At 38.6% G+C, this 25734-nt stretch overlaps 1 protein-coding gene across 1 annotated transcript in view; it reads right to left on the bottom strand.

The window, feature by feature from the left end:
* Window positions 1–25734, bottom strand: part of LOC110982483 (myoferlin-like) — a 181289-nt gene that overhangs the window by 30611 nt on the left and 124944 nt on the right. The window contains exons 40-49 of the mRNA XM_087145128.1: window positions 20670–20705; window positions 17759–17863; window positions 17416–17547; window positions 16975–17130; window positions 16320–16411; window positions 13858–14028; window positions 12507–12652; window positions 9072–9300; window positions 7148–7243; window positions 1099–1237 (exon numbers count right to left, since the gene is read on the bottom strand). Of these exons, the coding sequence (XP_087001254.1) occupies window positions 1099–1237; window positions 7148–7243; window positions 9072–9300; window positions 12507–12652; window positions 13858–14028; window positions 16320–16411; window positions 16975–17130; window positions 17416–17547; window positions 17759–17863; window positions 20670–20705 (1302 nt within the window). The remainder of the gene's footprint in view (window positions 1–1098; window positions 1238–7147; window positions 7244–9071; window positions 9301–12506; window positions 12653–13857; window positions 14029–16319; window positions 16412–16974; window positions 17131–17415; window positions 17548–17758; window positions 17864–20669; window positions 20706–25734) is intronic.

Genomic DNA, 25734 nt, shown 5'->3' with positions numbered 1-25734 from the left:
CAATCAGCGGTTTGAATTTTACATCTAAATCAATTAATAAAGACAGTACTATCAATTAAATAGGGCAAAAAATTGGCTTCCAGCTTTATTTCTTATTTGTACTTTGGAAATCTGAACAATTCTGATCAACACTTTCAGGCAACATACACACATTTGTACAATGTCTTTTAAGACATCGACAAGAATGTGCTCTGAAATATGTGATTGCCGAGCTTTTGGTAACTGAGTACCTTCTTCAGGACAAGCAGATTCAGTTCACTGACTCTGACTCACTGGTCTCTCAGTTCATCAATTCAAACAGGTGTGGCTTCTATCATTGGTAGTATTATGCAAAAAAATTGAAGACTGTAAAAATCTTTTTAATAAAAAAGTAAAAGGGACCTGATTGCATACATGTAGGAGTCTAGATTTCATGTGACACCAGAAGAGTATTTTAACCACTTGCTGCTTTTAAAAATACAGTGCACACATACAGGAGATTTCAAGAGTTCCAGTTTTCAAAATTCTTCCAAAATTCATCATTTCATTTAATGGACGTTTACACCCACATGAATGACTGTTTGGTGGCTACTCTAAGCTGACAGGCAACCTTCATTGACTCCTTAGTATTTTAGCAAGGCCTGCCGCCCTGTAAAGAGAGCCCAACATTGTGAGGTGTTGCGTTATTTCCTTTGTCCTCAGTGAATGCGAGTGTAATCTTTTCAAATGCGGCTGGATTAGCATACAGCTGTGCTTTGTTGCTCATCAATGGGGCTCTGGAACACTTTTGTCCACGGTGCTGATCCGCGGGCGTGCTATGCCCAAAACAGTGGTATAATGTTTAAAAACAGTGATGGATTTCTTTGAAAAATGCAAGCCAAAAATTATGGCAATTCCCAGCAGCAGGTCTTTTGTTTTGAGTATGGTCTTTGTTACATGGACCAGCTCTTTTGTCCCATTTCGGGCACCCCAGCTCTGCGTATAAACCAATGGTGTTTGAAACGGGTTCCCCAGCAGCAAGTGGTTAAACTAATGGGCTCTTGGTTGGTATCAAAGGGGTGTCACAGATATTTATAGTTTAAGATTAGAAGAAGAGATAAGACAAGAAGAATACTGTACCTTCTTTTTAATGACCATGACTTGTTCCGGAGGAATGTATTCGAATGGGTAGACAAAACGCCAATTGAAGTTGCCTTCACCATTGAGTGAACGGTAGTGAACATCAGTTTGCTGCTTCTCATCCTGACCAGCCATCCATCTGCAGATACAACACAACGATATGCAGGCAATAATAAGCTTCCACTCTACAAATCATTAGATTGATGAATCCCTCCACTAACATGATGATAAACTGACTGAAAGCATCATAATGAATCAGGTTCTTAATGTTTGTAGATCACTGCATGACATTTAAAAAACCAAAAACATTACTTTTCTCCTCAGAAAATCTTTATTTTTGTGAGTTTCTCAGTTTTTCCTTATCTGAGATGTTATGGTAGGAGCATGATCATAAAATCTTTCCAGCTTTCAGACACTTCTGCAAAGTAGCACAATATGCACTAGATTTCAAGTTGGCTGCATATCACATTTTTGTTCCATTTCTTATCTTTGAAGCAAACACCTCTCACACCTTTCTCCCACACTTACGCTGATTTTTTTCCAACTCTCTGATGTCTGCATCACCTTTGTGATATGAGGTACTGACATGCATATTTCCATCCGCTCAAAACTTACGTTACATCTTTGCACGCATTGAGCACTAGAAGTGCCCCGAGGTTCCAACTCTGATTGTTAACATTACAGCAGAGCCAGTGCAGCTGCTTGAAAAGAGGTGGGGCAAATACATGAGAGGTTGTTGCATCAAATTACTGCAGATACCCAGGCCTTTGCTGACAGGAGAACCAAATGGACTTCTTTGGCCTCACTAGCTCAGCTGCAGCTCCTCTGCAAAGTGTTTATGGCTCATCTCTCAACACTCCTCCATGATTATTCATCAGAGCTTCACAATTTGGAAAAAACACTGAACAGTCTCCTGAACAGTTCCCATAGAGTAAAGTTTAACTTCAGTGATTCTATTCTCCAGTAATCAGCTCAACAAGCAACAAGCCATGATAAATGTGTGACTGCCTTTGCTTGATCAACTGATGGAGAAGCTGTTGGCACAGAGAGTTTCTCAATGGAAGTGATCCATGCTGGTCATGAGAGGTTGTCTGATGCTCTTCACTTATTTTTCAACCCATGGGTGTTCAACCAGCTCCCACAAGTTCCTCCATGCAATTATTATCATCACAATCTTCAGGTATATGAAGACTGTGGAAAGTTACGAAGTACCTCACTCCCATCCATCACAGGCAATGTCTATGGTACCTCCTCTCTAGATATGGAATGCTTAATTCATTTCCTTCTTACATCAGTTCCATGTTGGCATGTTTGCCCAGCTCTACTCAGGTGGCAAGGTCTCAAATGCTTTTTCTGTTTGGCACTCACATTCTTGAACTTTCCCTCTTGGCATGTCTGAAGTTCATCGACCAACATCTTACAGAAGGTGCCTACATAAGCATCAAGACAGCAAAGTATCTAGTTGACCTGTTCCTACTTTGACTCAATGCCAAAACCAAAGTCTGCACTCTCCTTGTCAATAGCTGCTGTATTTTGATGGCAAAAGGTTTCATCATGCATAATTACATGTATGTCAACCTGCAGAGAAACCTTGACACCTTTGGCTGAGTGATATCTTCAGCCAATAACCTGGGGCTTTCTATAGAAAGAACCCCCCAAGAAGAAAACTCACAGTCTTATCCATCCTCTGCACTCATAACCATACCTCCTGCTTTGCTTAATGGTTTAAAACTGGACACAGTTAACAGCTTCATCTACCTTTGGAGAAGCAGAGCAGTTAATGGCAGCATTGAATCTGAGACCAATAAGTGAGTGAGGGCAGTATGTATGTCTTTTCGTGTCCATGACGTAAAGTATCCAATATTCCCTCATATGCAATTTCTATCTTGCTGTGGTTCCTGCCTATATTTTATACATCAGAGTCACTTACTGTGTATGACAACTGCCACATCCTGGATATCAGCTCGCAGTATTAAAGATTTCACACCAAGGTTCTGCGACTTGCTGTCATGTCAGTTTTCTCCAAAATGTTCAAGGAATGTCAGCTCAGATTGGCTATGTTGTCGGATGGGTGAAACCATTCCATCCAAAGTGGTCTTCTATTAGACCTTCAAATAGGTAGCAGGGCCTCATGGGCATCCCACGGTTTGCTTAAAAGACACCTTGAAATAAATGCTAGAAACATGCCACATTCATGTCACCACCTGGGTTGACAAGGCATTTGCCACTCCCAAAGGAAGCAGACCATATGCTCCCAATGGAAGCAGACCATATGCAGTGGCGCAGTATTTCCTTAAGATGCCCAAGATGATGCCACGTTCCTACCTCACTAGTCTTTGTTGTAGACCTTACCTTGATGTGTGGAGGCTTTGGATGTGTTTGCTGTGCTTTAATTGGCCCCTTTCTGATAGCTTGTCCAACGAATGCAGGACACCCTTGGTTGACAAACTTGTTTAAAGTTATTTAAATGATTCACACATGCTCCAAAATACCCCCCCATATCCATTATGTATATCTCGAATTTTCAAGACAAGGCCTTTTCTGGTTTGTATAATTTATGTGTAGACACACAATCATTCATTGGTATTATTTGCCAATAATTGTAGCGAGCAATTTGGTCTCCATGGTAGTCCCACTAAGCTCGGTCAAGCATTCAGCGATAGCTCTTGCAAACAACAACTGCTTGGGTGGAATTTCAGGCACTTTTGCTCCCGGTGACACAGATCAGCGTACATGTACCATGGGGCATGCAGCAAGAGAACAACTAACATTCTTTCTCTGGTGCATGGTATCCATCAGAGTACCGAGAACCAATTCATATTAATGTATCACCTCTGGAAGATCTTCCTTGCCGTCTGCAACTCCAGTTGACAAAAAGGAATTTCTGATGGCTCGGGATATCTTGTCATTACACTTGACTGCATCATGGTCAGATGGTAAACCAGTAAAGACATGCTAAATCTAAGATAATTTCCCTGGATCTGCGAGTGATCATTAGATCCACGGTTTGTCCACATAGGTAACTCGCTCTCTGGACTGTAGTCTGGATGAATCCAGAAGATCTAGGAATGCAGCTTCATGATGGTACATCTACACGAAGGTTGAAATTGCTTGTAATCAGAATGTGACCGAGGTGGGTGATCAGCATCTCCAAAAGCGTAGAAACCTCAAAAAAGGACTTTGTGGTAAACTTGTATTGAAAAACATACAAACAGTGCTCTTATTAATCTTATAGCCAACATTCTGATCACTGTGCTACATAGCCCTTTCACATTTCTTTGTGGTTAACTTAAACGTATTCTTTTTCAATGGTGAGGGTTGATAAATAATAAACAATCTCAGCAAAGACAGTCTATGAGATATGGTTGTGTCCATGTACTCAGCAAGGACAGTCTATGAGATATGGTTGTGTCCATGTACTCAGCAAGGACAGTCTATGAGATATGGTTGTGTCCATGTACTCAGCAAAGACAGTCTTTGAGATATGGTTGTGTCCATGTACTCAGCAAAGACAGTCTATGAGATATGGTTGTGTCCATGTACTCAGCAAAGACAGTCTATGAGATATGGTTGTGTCCATGTACTCAGCAAGGACAGTCTATGAGATATGGTTGTGTCCATGTACTCAGCAAAGACAGTCTATGAGATATGGTTGTGTCCATGTACTCAGCAAAGACAGTCTATGAGATATGGTTGTGTCCATGTACTCAGCAAAGACAGTCTTTGAGATATGGTTGTGTCCATGTACTCAGCAAAGACAGTCTATGAGATATGGTTGTGTCCATGTACTCAGCAAAGACAGTCTATGAGAAATGGTTGTGTCCATGTACTCAGCAAAGACAGTCTATGAGATATGGTTGTGTCCATGTACTCAGCAAAGACAGTCTATGAGATATGGTTGTGTCCATGTACTCAGCAAGGACAGTCTATGAGATATGGTTGTGTCCATGTACTCAGCAAAGACAGTCTATGAGATATGGTTGTGTCCATGTACTCAGCAAAGACAGTCTATGAGATATGGTTGTGTCCATGTACTCAGCAAAGACAGTCTATGAGATATGGTTGTGTCCATGTACTCAAATGAAAGCACATGCTGACAATTATTCAGCTTGACCCCCAGGCCCTGATGTGCAAGGAAGGCAGACACTGTCTCCTCTCTGCTTTATCCGTGGGGTGTGGTATACTGGTATCTTAAAATCTTGGAGGGTGGTCTTCAAATCCACTAGTGAATGGTCATCACATTCCTCCCCACTCAACCAAGATTCTGTGAGTGCAACAATATCCAGTTTTTTTCCAGTAATTATTTTCTTTCATTTTCCACCTTTCAAGTAGTCCTGACTGTAAGTAGAATCGCAAAATGAAATCAAGTTTTCTTTGAATCATCCCTTAAGTATGAGGTATGTAGCACTGTTACACTAGTTTCTGTTGGTAAATTGACACGTAAGTAATAAGTGGGATGTACATCCCGGGAATCATTCTGATACACCAGCACTGGAGGTGCATACATCTGAAGTCAGCAACAAAACGTCAAGCAAACATTTTTGAAGATGACTGAAATGCGCAGGGTATGTATTGAAGATATGTACAGATTACATGTAAATAAGAAATGGTTATGTTTCTGTTTTGCTTTTTCGGTCAATTTCCCAGATTTGTAACGATTATAGACCAAAGTTTTTGGCACCAGAGTCACCAATGTTGCATACACGTACATGTATATGTACTCAGCAGTCAGTCTACATGTACATGGCCACCTGTGGACACATGCACATTATATGCAATGTAAGCCACTACCCACAAATGATACGTGTTCAGACTACACCACAGTTTGGCCGTTGTTCCATCGCCAGTGGGATTTTCCTGAACTCTGAGTTATTATTACTGTTCTAAATGATTTTTTTTATTTGAAACATACGTAATGCTCAGTAAAAGTGCATAGAGTTTTCGGAAGCCATAGGGGATGTTCGGTATTCCAAATGTTCAGTATAGTGGTGTTCATTACAGCAACCTTCCACTGTATAGTTCCAAAGTAGCAGCAGGCACCACTGTAACCGTACTGCATTTGGCATCCAATTTTAAAGTGATCAATGACTCAAGAAAGTCTCCTTTCACTTTGCTATTTGGCTTCCAGTAAGAACTACTCAATAGGTGGAAATATTGAAGAAAAAGAAGTTCACTTACTGTACTTTGAACAATATGCAAGAATTCTGGTGTTCCATGTGTTTAAAATGTGTAGTTTTGAATGTAAGCTTGAAGGACTGGTGAAATTCCTCATGCAGGTGCATTTGTGAGGCAGGCTGCCAAAACTAAGAATGGGCCAGAACTGAATATGACAAACATTACGTGAGGGCCTTGTTGTGCTTATTACAGTGGCATGTACTGTACAGGATAAATTCATTTTATAGTGCTTTTGCAATTGATATGTTTCTATGCAAGTGTGCTTATTTTGGACCATTAAACTACATTTCATGTACATGTATCTGGGGTAGGGCATCTTTGAGATGCACAACAGCAAAGGAAATTTAACATGATACAAAAGGGTACCGAGGTTTAACACTGCAAAAGGGTACAAGCAAAGGTTGACAAAGTACAATTGAATCCGGTCAGAAATCCCACTGGACACATCAGTCTGCATCATTTGTCAAAATAGCTTGCCCAAACCTGGCAGGGAGTTTGTGGTTGCCAGCCAACATAAAATCCAACAGCGGCATTGTTCAATGAGACCAACTCCCATTGCCGCAACAGGGGCAGTTTGTTTGGATATTGTTGATTGCCCAGCGCATCAAAATACGCAAGACAATTACATCAACTGCACTTTACTGGGCCTTACCAACTCCCATTGCCGAAACAGGGGCAGTTTGTTTGGATACTGTTGATTGCCCAGCGCATCAAAATACGCAAGACAATTACATCAACTGCACTTTACTGGGCCTTACTTAGCATGGTTAGGGGGTTAAGTTCATAAGATTGGAATTCATCACCTATTTTACTACAACTTTCCCTAATGTATAAGTGGCTGCTTCTTTTCTTCAAACTCAATACTAATACTGACCCCTTAACGTAGATATCACTCATCTTTTCTCCTGTGATGGAGGTTTCATCAAGGATGACATCCTTGGTATTCCATATTACACACCGCAGGACGTACCTACAGGTAAAACAAGCACATTTTATAAACTTAAAATTGGAATTCTGAAGTCAAGAATGATCAACCTGTGATAATATTTTAAAATTAAACTGCTTGGCACCACTACATACACAAAGACATCAATGACATACTTTAATGAGAATCTGAGAGGAAAGACATTGTCTAGTCTTCTTTTTATATTAAAGATCGGATTTTAAGGATACCCATACAGGACACAAATCTGATGTTTGCAGCACTGGCTCTAGGATTCAGTGGTGCAATTTATTGCACTACGTATACCTGCAGTATCCTTGCTTGTCAACTTTTCGGATTGATTTTTTAAAGATATTCGTCTTCCCTTCGTTTCCTCTTTTTCTACCTGACATTTGAGCCACAAAAATTTCAACAGATGTTTCAAGCCTTTATAAATTGAGAGATCTCCACCGTGATCAATGACTTATATCAAACAAAGAGCTATTTTGATCAATCAATGTGACAACTGAAAAACCGCATGTAACAAACATGAGGTGGCCCCTGAGAAATTTTCCGTAAAAAATTGACATGTAACTGTTTACACATGCACTGCACCATGTGCATATGTAAAAAGAAGCTGTGGCGAGTCCTTATGGTTCAATACCACATACCCTCAGTCTTCAGTAATATCCTGTGACATTCCACTGGGAGTAACAACACAAGAGTATGTGTGTACTGTTAAAACCTTACTTAGCACAAGTCCTGCATTCACTTTTGTGCAAAATTTGGAAAATACTCTATCTAGTTCCAGCAACCCCATGTCAAATGAAAAAATAAATCCTGAATACATTTTGTCCAAAAATCCGGAAAATCCAGACAACTATCACCCTGATTATCAGTAGCTTTGATTTTGTAACATTCATAACCTTCCCTATTTTTCTAAGACACAGATTGAGAATGGATTAATTAAAAACAGACTTTTTCAATGACTGTTAGAATGTCAGCATAATGACATGACAACCGACATGCCTGATATTTCTTGTAGGCAAAGTGAAGAAAGCCGATTAAAAAATTACAAAGAAGGCTGATTTACTGATGAAATTCTGGTTCAGCGTCAAGTATGTAGCAAACTAAGACATGTCCAATACACTGGTACATGCCCACACTTAAGTTTTCCATGTCTACTTGTGAAAGTGGTTACAGTGACAGTGGTTGTGTTGTGGAACACAGAAACCACTATCCACAAACTACCATGGAACTTCCTTCTAGACTCAAGAACTCTCTCTCTGCTGCAATACTGGCTCATCTTTTGAAATTCTCTTCCTGTGAACACTAAGACATTATCTTCTCACTTTGTACATGCTGTGCTGATTACATGTATCCAATATCAGATACTGAATTTGTTTTCAAAACTGAATGTTCAAAGGTGAAAATTAATGAAGTAAAAAATCCACATACTGTATTAAGGTTACAAAACTGGATTCTAAAATCATATTTCAACGTGTTAGGAGTAAATGTAAAAGATAACTAAATGCACAAGCCTAGACAATAAATGCCAACAATTGATTTCCTTTTGATTTTGCTCTTTTTTCATTTTTTTTTTGTAAAAACATGTTTTGTTTCTGCTTTTGTTGGAAAGCAGAACTGAACATACCAATGTATAAAAGACAGAAAATTCAACTAATCAATTTTTTTTAGATATACCAACTAAGCACTGCATGTATCATTTCATCTTACATGTACATGGCAGGGTGTAATTATTGTGTGAATCCCATAATTTGCTGGAGTATTTAACAATTCAAATTAATTGCAGACCATGGACGAAAAAGGTGAATATACACTGTATGCCTACTTTGATTATTCTACAAGAACTCACTTCTTTGGCTGGCGTGGCATGATGTCCCTTGGTTCACCTGGTGGACCAAGATTCAATGGAAAGATATCAACCCACATTTGCAGTTTGCCTTGCTCGATGCCAGGCAGAAGTGGGCTATAGAGAGGTCTTGTCTCAAGATGTTCCTTGACCAATCCCTGGGCACGTAGAACATACAAAGCTAGGCGTTCATCTGCAGGCCCTTCATGATCAGTGTGGATTTTGTTAAGCTCTGTCAAATTACAACAAGGAAAGTACACAGTTATACTCATGATACGTACCAGACTTGAAACATGTTCACCCAGACACCAATTACTGTAATTTTCGGAATATACATGTAAACCACGGCTTATACGTTGATTCTCATGCCCGAAATGTGTCTCTGTGGCTTATACGCCAAGTTGCTTATATGGCAAACTTTGAAGGATAAAAACCAGTCACAAAAGCCAAGCCCGGGCAACACGTACCGTGTGCTGGTGGTGCATTCATGTTTTCATGGGTTGGCATTTACATAACTCGAAGTTTGTGGGAGTTGGAAAATAAATAGAAATTTGAGTTGTCTGGATTTTGAATTATTAAATAGAATTTCCCAAGTCATGGAGTCACAAAACATACATGAACTGTGTATGTAATAACAAACTTTACTTGCTCTGCTGTGACTTTGACTTTAAGTGATTATTTCCCGCTTTTTACTTGCTATCTAAAGGTTTCTTTCTACCGGTATATAGATATCAACTGCTTAAATGGTACGTGTACCTGGTACCTTGTGTAGCAAATCTCATATTTTTGCTGATCATATTCAGCATGGCGTGCCACAAAGTTTCGGGTTTTTCTTCACTAGGGTTTTTTATGATATCACTCTCTGTGGTCATGTGGTTATTGGAAAGAGTCAGTGATTGGACTGTGCATGAATGGGTCTGCAGCAGCAGTCAGGATAGCCTGAAAGCAGGATTTGTTGCAGTCAGTGCAGAGTGATGAATGCAGTGCGTGTGCCATGCAGCCTGCATGCAACACAGGCGGTCAGGCTTGGCAGTGATGACTCAAACCAGGGTCTCGCGGCGGTCCTTTACCTACTATTTTTGAAGTGATTTGGCAGTGTTTTTAAACGGAGTCACAAAAACTTCGAGATAACTGGATGTAGTGTTGTGAACATTTAGAGTTATGAAGGTAATTTTTGTACGTAAAATCATATTCTTTTAACGAGAAAAGGTCAGCCTTTCAGATACTGATTTTGAGTTATCAAAAAGTTGGCCTATGAGATACACCGGTCTTTTGACTTAACTGACTTCAAGTTATCAAGATTTTATTCTACATCCCCATCTGCATAACTTTTGCTGGATGCTTGGAAAAAAGGGCAAGAGTTGCTGCATGGCCCAAGATAGGAAAATCATCCAGCCTGCAATAATTATTAATTCATTTTTAATGGTGGCATTCGTTGGCACTCTGTTTAGATTTATTAGGATTGCATGTGTATTGGAAAATTGATGGACTCTACTGGTGCTTCAGCATGCAGCATGACGACCTTTCTGGTTGGATTGTCACTGCTATGGTGTGGCTTATAGGCTGGTGCAGCTAATACAAGAACTTTAATCTTAACTTGCCAATTTTTGCTTGCTGTGGCTTATACGCCACACAGCTTGTATTCCGAAAATTACGGTATGTGGACAGGTAACATTCCAAATCAATTTTTCTACCAAATCCTTTATTTTTTTATAAATGTTAATACACTGAATATGTAGTCTTTTCATAGTTTCATTGGTTTGTTTTGTTGTTAATTTGAATTCTCTGTTATGGGAAAAGGGACATGCAACTGCCTGAAGATAAATACTCTTAAAAATCATAAAGTACACACTCTTAAAACCATTAGGTACATGTATAGCATATGCATTTATAATAACTTAAATATCTCATATTTAATATGAGTTCACAATGAAGTTGTGTAGACATGCCAAACATATTGTTAGGTTCCTACACACTGTTCCCCAATATGCAAATAGATTATGGCGTACACGTTATTTCTACTACACAAACCACGCACTCAGTCTGTAGCAAGTGCGCAATGACCATTCACATTATATGCATTGTACATGGCGCATTGCATTCCACGCGGGACCCAGTTGTACTATTCTGTGACATGCCCTTGAACTGCTACTCCGTAGCAAATTTCAAACCTACCATCCTACTTTCAGTCATACATATGACCCGTACATTCGACCCACACAGACCCTAACTTGATAGTCGGGGATCCTGCCCGTAAAGGACAATTACATTCCATGACTTTTCCATGACCAAATTACGAAAATCCATGACCCAATACTGCAATTTCTTAGTCTTTGCACTTTTAAAGTTGCAAATAAAATCACACATTTGGCACTTATTTCTGATAACATAAATCACACACAGTGCTTGAAAAATTCCATGCCTTTAGGCATTTTTACCAAAGTCCATGACTTTTTCAGGCCTGGAAAACAAAAACAAAGTTCGGGAACCCTGCATAGCGTACATGTATGTGTCCCATCAAACTACACACTGAAAGCCTGTGTCTGGTCATGGTACAGCAACGTCAATTACCTCCACTCACCCCCAGTTCTACCCCCATGTGCGTAGATTTCCAAGCCATCCAGAGACCAAGTGTTGTACACAACTCAACGTACCGAGAAAGGCTCACCCTTTCCTTTCCCTCGTTGACCAAGTCCCCCGTAGCTCACCCGCGAGCAGCCTTTCACTCTTCCAGTCCCAAACTTCTCGAATTTTATTGCTCTCCAGAAACTAAGTCAGCAAAGACCAAGTGTGCACAAAATCCCCATAGACTTTCTTCCATAGACTTTCTACATACATGAATAATTCATAACCACCCCAATCCAGTGCTCCCATTGGCTAAGACGCGACCCCGAAAGTATATAAAACGACCAGCTCCAGCGGTCAGCATCGATCATTTCTGAGCGGGCAGCTCCGGAGAAACAACTCCTTGTCCATTCATGAGCGTCTAGCCTGTCATGAATAACCCGTCTGTCACTCCTGAATTAACAGCTTAGATTTGGACAAACTGTACTCTGATCATTGTTCCTATGATGAACATGCCATACAGAAATATCCAATCTAAACAGAACTTGATCATTGTAAATAAGAGGCGATGTAAATAATTCTTCAGAATAAATCAGTATTGTGTGCAAGTCAATCCAATGACTCTCTACATGCATCATTACCGGTATTTTTGGCAACTTTTCTGTATCCTGTGAGAGACATTACAATATGTATGGATTTTGAATCGTATTGATTACAATTCTCAGCATATGTATGGAACTTTATCATAACTGACATTTTTAACTTACACATGCATCACTACATGCAAATAAGCATCAATACACACTACATGCAAATAAGCATAACTTAAACATAAAGGAGAACCTAAAATAGAAATCAGAAGCTTCATCTCACCAAAGTCAGCAAGATTGTACATCTTTCCATCAACACTGACTTTTGTAGCGCCATAATAGAAGGGTCCTGGAATGTTGTTTTTCTTGCAGTAATCATCTAGGATTTCCATTGGCTTCTGTGTGTCACGCCATTTGTTTGGTCCACTCCTGTCCAATGACAAAGATTTCATGGAAGTAGCCTATTTATTACCAGTGAGAGAATAACCGGGGAAACTTGTAAAACATGAACGACCAGATATCAACAGATCAGTGTGTGACTGAACATTCAGGATCGACCCTTGGAAGTAATAAAGGTAAGCATTTCGCCGAGAGTTTGCTGAAATTATTTTCTTTCCTCCTGGTTAAAAAAAAAGTTTTTATAGAGCACTTTTAACAAAGATCAAAACACTTTCCATTATTATTAAGCCTGCTCATTGGGCCCATTAAGTATTCCAAATCTTAGCTATCTCAGCTCCCTACGGAGTATACAGCTGGAAGCAGCCATTTTGGCACAAAGCAGCTGCATCAACCACAATAACCATCTCTGTGTTGAGAGATACCTAATTACTCCTGGGTTGGAAGAAGCAATGAGTGACAACTACCTTACCTAACCCCAGGCTGGATTTAAACCTGCAACCTACAGCTTTACCCACAGATTGATTTCCAATGTTCTTCACCAAGAGGTCACCATCACTCCACATGTCAGTCAGCAGTTTCCAGATTTTGTATCAGTTAAAGTGTTTTAAGGGACTGCCACCTTCAAAGACTCCTATGACTGTGTGCCTTTTGGGTATTTTAGATACAAACAAGTAAAACACAAATTCTCAGCCAAGCCCATGGCTAAACCCATGATTTAATTTGTGAAGAGGAAAAGCTGTCTCCAATGGTAACACCAGTTCTTTTGTTGTAACAATGACCTTGATCTTGAATCTAGATACTCCAAATCAATAAACTTTATGAGGACACCAAGGCATGTATAAAGTTTCATAAATGTATGTCCAAATCCTCAAATCATGGTGGGAAAAACTCCTTTTGTTGTTCTAGTAATATGGCCTTGACCTTTAGGATCTAAAATCCATTGGCTTCTGAACAACATAAAGACCAACCCACAAATTAAGTTTGAAAACAACATACCAAACCCTTCTTGAGGTATAGTTGGAAATCTGTTTGCGGACACATATAGATGGACACACGCAATCACACACAAGAACAAGGCAAACAGAGTTTTATTCAGCTTTGTCTTTCAAACACAAAAACTCTGCTTCATATAATGGTGAGGAACATGTACAAATTTACTTTTGTTTGTATCAACGGTAATAATTTGGTTGTTTTAATCTTCAAAGCCATATCAAACAGAAAGGTTTAGTTCTTACACAGAATATGACTGCGGTAGGCCACAGCTGGCACGGTACTTGGTCAAAAAGCGATTCTCCAAGTCAATCACTGTCTCTCCAATGATGTCATCCTTGCTCAAGAGATCATGATCCCATACAGACACAGTCAGGTCCTTGTAAACTGGCAAAAATGTCTTGATTTCAAACATCCTGCAATGACAAAGGATGTCCGTATCAATATAACAGGTTTGACAATCATGCATTTCTGCTACCTTTGTATACCTGCCAGCACAGGAAGGTCAGAAAACAGAACACAAACTGTCCATACAAGGCCTATGCCTGAAGAGATATTAGATGGCGATAAAAATGACATGGGGGGGGGGGAGTTCCATGCTTTCACAGAGCTTATGAATGAGTGATTTATGTGTACATATGCATAAAAGATAGTTCCTTTCACAACATCCCCACCTTTTCGAAGATAAAAGTTGTAATGCATAAGGTGTGGCTAATTTTACATATCATTACTTCGTCTACCCCAAGTCAGCTGTGACATGCACACCATGTGTAGAAGCAGCCTGTTGTTAATAATGCTTTAAATATAGTTCTGACATTCAAAGGATTTCACATCTTTAGTCAAAACATTCAACAGTACTATACCAAGTTACAAGAGAGTTAACAAAACTGTTAAAAGTTGTAGGCTGTGAGCCTGGCTTCAGCAGGTCTGGTGATGCAGGTCTCTGTACATTTGTCTGATGGTGCAAACAGGGAGTGTGTTTGCACTAGCACCTGTGTTTTATCCAAGTATATCTGGGCACATGACAGGGAGTCAGGTTGGTGTGGTGGTTCTTTCCTCGCCTTCCACCTCTGCTATATGAGTTAGAATCCTGGCCCAGTCCACATGTGGATTGGGATTTCAGTCCCTACCTAATTCTGTGGATTTTACCCAGAGTGTTCCTCTAGAATTTTCCTCCAAACCCTAAAACTGTAACTGCTTCTCACTGTCTCCTCTCTACGGGTTTCTTCAGGCTTGAGAGCTACAGTGCCTTGGGCACTTTTGAGGAATCCTTGGTGTCGTTATTAGAAATAATAATTTCAACATGCCTCATCAGTCCCAAGTTACTGTACGGGAGTCATGCTGAGGTTGGATATGTGGATGGATTAGAAGAGGTTTTCTAGGGAATGCTCCTCTTGTTGCTCTTCAATCGGTCGGCCCGGTCTCTTATCAGCCATGTGATCTAGACAATGAGAGCTTGTGAAGCTTTTAAATCTGCCACCTTCGCCTCATGATGATACTTTGCTTTGCAATGCAGTGCTGCCTGTGAGAGGAGTTTGTGTTACGCTGCTTGCGCTTAGATTTGTGGCAAAACTTTACCCAGTGGCTCTTGGATCTGCATGATTTGTGCGTGTTATTATATAAAGGGCATCTGTGCAGCCTGTGAGAAAGACCGCAACTGGAACACACTCTACTCGAATGCTGCATTGCATCGACAGAAGCACTGCCCTTGGACAGGTTTTGGAGGCATTTCTTGCTTACTACAATGGCTTCATATTTGCGGCCTTCATAAGAAGGTTGTGAAGGCAGTGCAATTCAGTGGTTCATTAAGGAGCTATTTATGAAATGAGTTCATTTGATAGACACAGAAAATTACTTTAATTAGCAATTGGTCTTCAAACAGCGCCCACAGTTTATTAGGGTCTTCTTTTACTTCTTCAGAGAGGCTGGCTGTGTTTATGTGCATTAGCTGCTCATTTCCCTGCAGCAATCTTGATTTTGACTGCATCTTGTAAGCAAGAGGGTCACGTGTTGCCTAAACAACTGAAATTCTTCAGTGAGGTCGGTAACATCCAATTCCATCTCTGGGTACTTTGACATTTTGGCCAATTAATGGTTACTGAATGCTCTTAATAATACAGACAGACGACAGGTGTACTTTGATACTGTATTGCTAAGGAATGCAAAATTTTGCACAACAAAATTGTACTAACTGCCTCCATACAATCACATTTGAGTAACGAATCAGTCACACAAATAAATATATGCAAATTAATATGAACAAATTACAGTTCGGTTGAACTTCTGATGTTACAAGCATCCTGATCACGTGACCATTGTGCCCATCTACACTTTGACCAACTCAGGCCATTTTGTAAACCGTATAAGGGCTTAACAGCTGAAGTTCCTCGAGCACATAATCCACATGGCAGATGATGAACCTTCAAAATGACAAGCTCTTTATATAAACCCCAGAGGACAGAGGAGCCAGGAAGGCAATACACACCATTTCTATCATACATATGTCTAATATGTATGATATATGACCAGACCAAATCACAACACTTGCCCATTGCAGTAAATGAAAGAAGCTTGTTATCTGCTCTGCAGTCAAAAGATGATGTTGCAGTTTGGATTGCCAATCATGCTTCCACAATAACTCAGCCTGCCAACCAATAATTCTATTGCATCACATGACCTACATGGATCTGTAATCATCAATACTCACTTTCCAAACACTGGATTAAGAGTGTTCGGGATGTAGTCATCGTCTTCACTGATCTTCTTCTTGCCCAACTGCACTTTCAAATATGGATCGGACTGAAAAATAATAAATTATTAACACTGACTTTGAAACAAGCCGCACCGGGTAGAGCTGATGGATACATGGCTTCATAATAATGCATTCCTTACTTTGTAGATTTCAGTGTTAAATGGGAAGCATGGTTGCTGTCACTAGTGTGTAATGTAAGTATTTGCTGGAAATAAAATGGTTTTCACATTGAATTTCTGTTGTGAATTATGATCCATCTTTATTAAGCATCACATTTAATATCTTACTTTGAGTCTCAACATCCATGGACATCAATGCAGATTTATCTTGTCATAGGTATCTGACAGTGTGTAAGCCTTTGTGTAAGATTTATCTTGTCATAGGCATCTGAAAGTGTGTAAGCCTTTGTGTAAGACTTATCTTGTCATAGGTATCTGACAGTGTGTAAGCCTTTGCCATGATACTTTCATAACCTTGATGTATGCAAATCTTTGTGTGTCTCATAATTATATGACAATGCAGGCAAAAAACCTATCCACAATCTTTGGTGGATCAGGAAACCAAGTGTGTGGATACTGCTTTCTCAGTGACAGGTTTGTGTGTTGCTTACCAATCCACTGGGGTCCTGTGGTTGAAGATCAATAGCCTTGATGGCATACAGACGTATCACACATTCCACAGGGCTGCTTGGTGGTAGATGCTTAAATACCTTAGGTGGTAGTGGTGCCTTAGGGTCTCCAGGCAGAGGATAGATACGGAATAATCCCTGCATTGTATACATACAATATTACAATATACATGTGTAAGAACAGTGGAAGTGGATGTTGAATGAGCTAAATAAATATGGCCTTGTCTCACTTCGCAAATTATGAACAATTCAACATTTCTTAAAATGACCTCAACTTTTTTAAGGGACACTTTAACCTTACCCTGTAACCTGGAGAGAGGTTATGATACACATAAAGGTATACATGTACATGAATTATTCTAGTCATCCCTCTTGCATGGCTGCTTCTGAATCATTGACCAACATGAAGTCCTCAAGACTCACTTTGAATTCTCCCACATTACTGGATTCTTCATCATCTTTATCACTGCTTTTACCACGGCTTAGCTCATAGGTGTTGCAGAAATCACTGAATCCACTGTACGGCTCCACATTCTCCAATGGGCCAGGAAATATCTAATAACCAACAAAAGGAATTTATATCAACCCAACCTGGCAAATGAATGAAAAGTTAATGTTTCATATTATTTTTAGTTTATGAGAAGCTCAAATGTGGACTTCACATTGATGTAGACAATAGCAACAATTGAATTAAAGCTGACAACAATCATAATCACTGAGAGCAAGTATAAGTGACACTGTAGTACATGTATATGCATGAACTCACTTCCAGTGTGTCGTATCCTCGCTCTAGGTAGTCACCACATTTCTCCACTTCACCAACAGATGCATAGTACTTAGACCACCAGTCTATCTCATCTTCATTCACCTCCTATTTGAGAATTTGAAAATCACATCAAGGGACAAAACAGGATAAAAGAAAAGAATTCAATTAGTACTGTCAATATCATGATCAATAGCAATCTTGTAAAGACACTACCTGTACATGTTCATGCTGCAGACGATGTGTACAAACCTACAAGATATAATGCTATTATGTTAATACAGCATAAACCTAGCTTCAACCTGCATGTGTACATGTATTGTTGTGTTTAGCTTTTTTTAAAATCCTGGCTCTCTTTGTCTGACGCTGTCTTCAAACTCCATTATCAAATTCAATGCTCACTATTAGACTCAAACATTTGTCTTGAATCAAATTGTTGCTTGTTTAGTAGAGAATGAAGGCTACACTTCATCTGAGGTTCTCAAACACGAGGACTAGAAGTTGAAGAGAGACAAAGCTGAGATTCAGAAAAAGCCTCATACACATTACTGTACATAGAAATAAAAAATAAATGTGTAAATGCATATTTATCTTATTCAACTGTTTCACTGATTACATCAAAAGGAATTACTGCACACTAAAGACTGGTATGTATATATTTTAAGTGACAACCTTTCTTAAACCTCATCTATAGTAGCTCATTAAACATACTCCAGCACTATGTCATCTCTTAGTGCAAATAGCACAATACACAACTATTCCTGCCTTTATTTCTCATAATTTTTGGAATCTCCACGTGAGAGTACAGGTGTAGAAAGTAGCATTCATGCAGTATATCAGATTCATTCACTGGTCATATGAAGATCATGGTGTGAAAAACACCAATGTACATGTATTCCTACATTAATCGGATCCATCCACTGGTCTTTAAATGCCAACAGCTTTGTATCTAGATCAGGTATCCCTGATCTAAAAAACCCTGGGCTAGGTTTCTGGAAATAGTAAAAACTGCATACACAAACACTGTATATGGGCAGATGTCTTACGAGTTGAACTGGAAGCTGATTTGGTACATGTGTGTATAAATAAGGGCATAAACTTAGAACACAAGTCACAAAGTGTACAGCAACTCACAGTGAAAGTGCTGGAAGAAAAAAAAAATCTTCTCTGAACATATTCAGTGTGACTTGGCAAGGTAGTACAAATTTCAGGTGCTTTTCTCATTAATAATCTTGCCTCTCTGAATTACTGTATTAGCTTATTTAAAAATCACATTAATAAGAAACAGGTTATGGTTACGGCATTCATAATGTTTTGAAGATTAAAATTTTGCCATTTTGAGACATGTAACAAGTATATGAATCAAGCATTATCATATTGGGCAGGTTTCCAAAAGGTCAAACAGGAAAACTGACTACAAGCACAGAGGCTGGATACCATCAATTCTCGTTATTAAGAACTCAGTTATGGTGAAATTCTGGTTATAAACAGCACACATCATTGATCCTGGCAACAATATGCACATTCCTATGGGGAGGAAATCTGTTGTAGTGAAATTGCATAGCACAAAATTCCTTTTATACAACAAACATTTAAAACTTTTTTGTGACCCACTTATGAGTGTTTATAAATCCTGGATCACATGATTGCAAGCAGAGTTAGTCATGAATAGGGGTATCTCGTTTCAGTTGTTAAGTCTTGGGCTGATGTGGAATCTTTTCAAGTGAAGGTGCTTATTGTTGCATTGTGCACAGTTGCTAATTGTCCACTGTGGTTACCAACTACGGCCAGTTATCAAATGCATAGGCACTGGTGATGCATCCAGTCATCCATGCAGTGTGTGATTTCCCCAAAGGGAAATCATATACAGGGAACAATCAGGTTTACAACAGCTTTCCTAAATCCCTGATAACTTACTGAATCCCCTGCCATATCACCCATTCATATAACTCTAAGAAGACCACAGTTACAACACAATCCCCAAACCATAACCCTCGTTCCATAGAAGAAAAATAAAAAGTACATGTATGAAAGATAAAGGTGCTATTAGTTAAACCTCTCTTCCATAGTCTACAAAAAGTTAATTCACCTTGACCCAAAGCTCAGAAAATTGTTAAAATCGTAACTAATCCCTCATAACAAGTAACTTGTCACCCACCACTGACTTATTCATACAACAAAGAATTTTGGGTAAGATAAGATGTATGCTTTGCCCGATGTACCGTAACTGTCCAATCACAAAATACTGTATAGACATCAGAGCATCACACTCAGATCAGACCAGCTGCTCAGAAAGAACTAGCTTAATGTCAGCTTTGATGTGTTATCGATTATATACTCATGGTTGTTCATAATTTGTTTGAAATTCCAACAAAGGTTGGCCCCCCTCCAAAACAAATTGGAGTCACATTACAAACGTTACAAACAAACAGACAATAAAATGTCTCTCCAAGACACAAATTCTGTGGGAAAAATTACCTACTGATTGATAATTGGTCTTGGTATTCTCATTAAGGTTTATTATTCAAACTGCACGCTAGATTTGATGACTCACATACTACACAGCATTCTTAACAGTTTCTTTGAACATTGCTCATGTCCACATACACGTACTATATGCTAAGTCTTGCATACACATTAGGATCTGTACATGTGGTGATCCCAAGACTGCAAGCCACTGCACTCCACATACGGCAAATTTTGGATATAGTGAACATTTTCATCAGGTCCTGTGAATTTCATAATAGCGAGAGTCCACTGTATACATAATACTGAAGCTGAAAGCTAACACAATATACAGTTCTTGAAGACACAATGATATTTTACAAAGCAGTATACTACAAAATAATAGTAACATGATGCACAATAAAACAAGACCACATAGAAAAAAAAAGGAAAAATAACATTCATTTACCGGAATAAATGGCATGTCCATATCAGAGGAAGCTAGCTAAATGTAGATACATTGCAAGAATTGAAAGTTGTTAGTATTCATTATACCTTTACTCAATTAAATATCCACGTATTAAGGTTAGATAAATGCACATGTGCACAGGCATGTTACTCAAATAATGGATAGGCAAGTGTGAATGACTGTTATGTCATGTAATGCAAACACTCCCAAAGGTTCCCCAGTGACTTCAGGATTATTTTTTCAAAACCCACTCAAACTCGAACAAAGTTCCTGTTAACCTATATTAAAACAATTTGAATCACATAACCCTTCAAAATATTTCCTCTCCAAATTGATGGCTGTATGTTTGAGGATCTACATGTAATTCAGTAATCTCTTAGCAATGTTTGATTTTAACTTGCGTGTCCAATTTTTTTCCCCAAAATTCAGCCATCTGCAAACCAAGTGACATGCAACCTCTAATTTCTTCAGATGATCATGACTTTAGCCAGCCTTTCATAAAAAAAATTTAAAATTTTATTCTTCCCCTAACCAAATCCTGCCATGCAGCTAGTTGATTGGAATTTCAATTGAATGCATACAAAAAGGGGTTTAGGGTTCCCAGGGATAAAAATTATTTAGATGTTGTAGCATTATAAAAACCTTAGAAAGGAATGACTTCTTAGGGTGTTGGAAGCATTGGAGCAAAGAGAGGAGAAGGCAGTTTCAATAAATTGATTATGTCTGCACTAGAAGCATTAGACAGCAAGGAATGCAGCAGCCAGGACACACATTTACTCTGTAAAAGCAATATCAGGTTTCCGAAAGCTGAAATCAAAAAGGCTTGCTTATCTGGGAAATGCTTGGGTATTAAAGCAAAGATACACATTTACAATTTATTAGAAAATTATGCAAGAGGAAAGTCAAGATGAATTACACGTATGTTACATTTCACCACAGTTTAAAAAAGTGTCACCTGCAATGGCATATTGAGGAAAGTTCCCCATTAATGACTTTTTGAGATATGCATACGAGAATAAAGAGAAAGGAATGGGCTTTCTAGTGATACCACATTTATACTCTTAGGCAACGCCACTCCAAAAATACGACGTGAAAAAACATGACGGGAAACATTGCTGTGGTCATCAAAACTACCTTTCAAGAAAAAAGGGCTTTGAAAAAAGAGCATGTGCCAGTGCTGCAAACTCCAAACTGAGCTCCATAATCGTTCTTGATCTAAATGACCACAGCAACATTATATTTATAGGCAGCTTTTGCCCTTGTCAGCCTGAAGGTGTGTTTATTAGGGGCTTATGATACTCTGTTCCTATTATTTGGGCAAAGGTCTGTCTGCAAAAGGAAAATAAACCACACATGAGCTTTGATTTTGGAATCATAGGCCTTTGAAAACTCCCAGGCAAGCTCACCATGTGTGCGTAGACATAAAATTTTTTCCACATACATTTAAATGTTCATATCTTGCCTTTACATTTTCAAAAATGTATAAATATGTCAACGGGAATCTGAATGATTTCTACAGCATTCAGATTTAGGTCAAATCTTAAGCTGAGCGGACTATAAGTACAAAAAACCTGTAATTGCTGTATACAGCAATACTCCGTACTTGTCGGTTTGAAAAGTGCTTGGGAAATTGGGCCAAGATCAAAAAGTAACTTTTTTGATTCTCTTTTTTTCCCTGAAAAACCCAGGATATTAGATTGGTGTTTATTTTCTATTTTTTTTCACTTTTAGAGACTTTTCCCACACCAATTTTGTACAAATAGTTAGGATTTTTAATATGTTTAAGTACAGTTATCCACAACCACTACCTAATATGAAGCTGTTACTTTATTTGAAGCCTTCTGGTACTCTTTGGCATAAACAACCTTTCCTACCCTTTCAGTTCCTATATTTGTTTGTACCAAAGGTTTACAGGGTATTTCCAAGCAAAGTTGGAAATATACTCAATTTTATTCCACTGAGTTTCTGAATTTTTTATGATGGTAGATTGACTTAAGCTTTGGAATAACTCCTTAACTGATGATTGCTAGCTTTTTACATGAAAATTCACCATTGAAACATAATGTTTGGAAATTACTGAATTTCAACCCACATAAACAGCCCCATTTCTTCTTTATGCTGACTAACTTTTGACATAGTTTCATGAGGTCTGCTGCTCATTACATTTTATGACAAAATTCCCTATCCATTCTAGCTTTTTCAGGACAGACCTACTGAATCAAGTAGAGGTGACACAGAAAGTAGATATAAACCCCAGGGATATTGAGGTTGACAATTATAAACCTCCTTCAGTGTACATATATGTAAACATGAGTCACAGCATTTAGGGTAGGGGTAACACAAGTCATAATGGAAGTTGCCCATCAGCTGTAAGAGACTGATGGTTTGTGAGGTACATGTATGAGGGCAAATGCTATCCATGGAAGTTAAGAAAATTGGGAATGGCGATTTCCTAGTTTCTTTCATGGAGCCAGTGGGCCAAAATTTAGACTTGACGATAAGTTGTTAGAAAGTAATGTTTTGTCTGTGAACTTCAGTCAAGTTGTGACTTATCCAACAACATCGTTACTCACATATGACAGTGCAATACATAAATGTATCATGCATATATATGAAATGATTTCTGTAGTGAGATCCAATGGCAAAAAGGTATACAATTGAGAGGATTTATTCATCAGTTAAATGAGGATTTGTTCTCAGTACATCATGGCAAATGTGCAGATCTCGCAACATTTAACAGTCAGTACACTCAACGGGGTCAATTGTGAATTGAAATAAAACATTGTTTCGAAACATTTAATTTTACATGTACCTAATTATGTCATAGAGTTAATTCTGTAATGTTACGCAGCAGGAAGTAAAAACCCTCTAAGTTAAGATGTAGTTGTATTGTTGTCAGTATTGGTTGGTGCATATCCGTTGGCATGCATGTTGAGGAATTTGAATGTACATTTATCCCTGCTGTTGAGGTCACTGCTTAAAGATTGTACATTGTATTTGCTCAGGTTTTACAATGCTTATCTCCACTGCCTCAGTGGAATGGGGTTTTACTAACGACTTTGTCTTCTCTGATCTCAGTTTGAATCATTACATTCTGTGACACATGTACATGTACATGTACAAATATTAATGACACACAATGAGAATATCCCTTGAGAAGCGGTCTGGAGCATGTGCTGCATAAGACTGCTCATAAATAATATATCCTTCTGGAATCTTGACCAATCAGAGAGCTCCCCCGGAATTCAGGAGCAATTCGAATGTTGTGTCCAAAACAGACAATGAATTTTGTAAGTCGGTAACTGGATGATCTATCATATTCTAATTGGGGATGAGGTAACTGACGTCCCCTCGCCAAAATTGAAATACATTTATAGTGTGTAGATTGCAACAAAAATATGTAATGCACTTGTAAATTGCAATGATGCTGCGCTTGGAAGACAAATTTACCAAACCATTACCGGCTTGGAAGCGACCCACTTTCCCAGATGAGATTCTTTATACCTTTGACAAACTGGTGACAAAGGTAAAGCCACCATTCACTGTCAACCACCATGGCAATTACCACTTCTTGACACAAAGTGTGATTGTTTAACCACATAGTGATGCCTTAGGATTTTAGCTTACATTTTCCCATGGCAGCATTTAAAAGCTACTTATGTTGGTTTGAAAAAAAGGTGTGCATACGTCAAATTTCGATTTATCACAGTCATTTTTTAATGTTCAGATTTTATACTGCTCATAATGTAAAGTGTAAGTGTTCCTTGTCAAATATTTTTATGTATTCTTTTCACTGCAAATGCGCAAGCATGGCACCTGTTGAATCATCGATTTCAAGTTAATGTGTGCATGATCACTGCTAATTTTGAGGTAACGCGAGTCATGGTAATGCCAGACATGCTGATTATGTGACCATTTTTTCTAAACTTGTTGAGAAAAGCATACCGAGTTAGGTGATGTACAAATACTGTGTTGTGAGTCTGTTAAAACTATATGTTGCTTTACCTAATTTATAGTCTGAGGAGAAATTTGATTTAAACCTAAGCAGATTTTACTGCTTACCACTTTTTGTAATGCGAATCACGCTGTAATTAAAGCCTCATTATCTTTTGAAACATTTTTTTGTTTGTGTTTTATAGCAAGTATAGGTAGTTGTACACAATAAGTGGAATTATCAACTGCTAAATTTCAGTCCATGTGTGGTAATAAAAGTTTCAAAACGGACAAAAATTTAATGTGAGTCACCATGAACATACTCTGCTACTGAATTCATATGTATCAATTATTTCTGTGTGTACTTCAGGTAACTATTCAACAGGCATTTTGTAAAAAGATTCTCCGATGGTAGATGTGTTTTTCTAATTGTATGCATTATTGCAGTGAGCAATTTCCCCTGTATCACATCACAAAATGCGACATGTTTTGGACAATCAGTGATCCAGTATTAAAAATGGATCGCCAGGGTTTGCGATACAATATGTACACATTGGTACCGCAGTATGACATGGTTATGACGTAAATTACTTGCCGTTGTACCTGCTTGGGGGCCAGTGATAACGCAATTCTTCTGTGGATGATTCTGGAACATTTTTGCATGCGTGATGGCCAAAATGGCGAACAATAATCGACATACAAAACTCAAGCTTAGTGTTTTAACGTGTTTTAAATTACAACAGAAACTGCTGAATAAAATTGACCAGTTGCTATACAAAGTCAATGTTTGATATGCAAACAAAAAAAGTGCATAGCAAATTTGCTCACTGATAAATCGCTCACTGTATTGTAACGTAATCCTTTTTACACAATGATTTTTTTGTAGCACCAATGAAGCTGGAAAGGAAATTTTCACCTGTGCGTTTTACCCTCCACCATTCTGCTAGGAACAAACCACAAAATAAACCACCAAAATCCCACTCCAAAACATACGATAAATGTATGCAGCACCAATAATAAACACTATGTACAACATCAAAAAGGTTTGCAATGGCAACACACATACGTATGACACACACTGTACACCGGACATGAAACCAGACACAGCTTCCTCTGCCTGTATCAATTGCAA

The sequence above is a fragment of the Acanthaster planci genome, linkage group LG13, assembly GCF_054643075.1.
Source record: "Acanthaster planci isolate LZ-2023a linkage group LG13, COTS_SCS, whole genome shotgun sequence".
Classification (NCBI taxonomy): Eukaryota; Metazoa; Echinodermata; class Asteroidea; order Valvatida; family Acanthasteridae; genus Acanthaster; species Acanthaster planci.
This window is presented reverse-complemented; position numbering and strand designations above follow the sequence as displayed.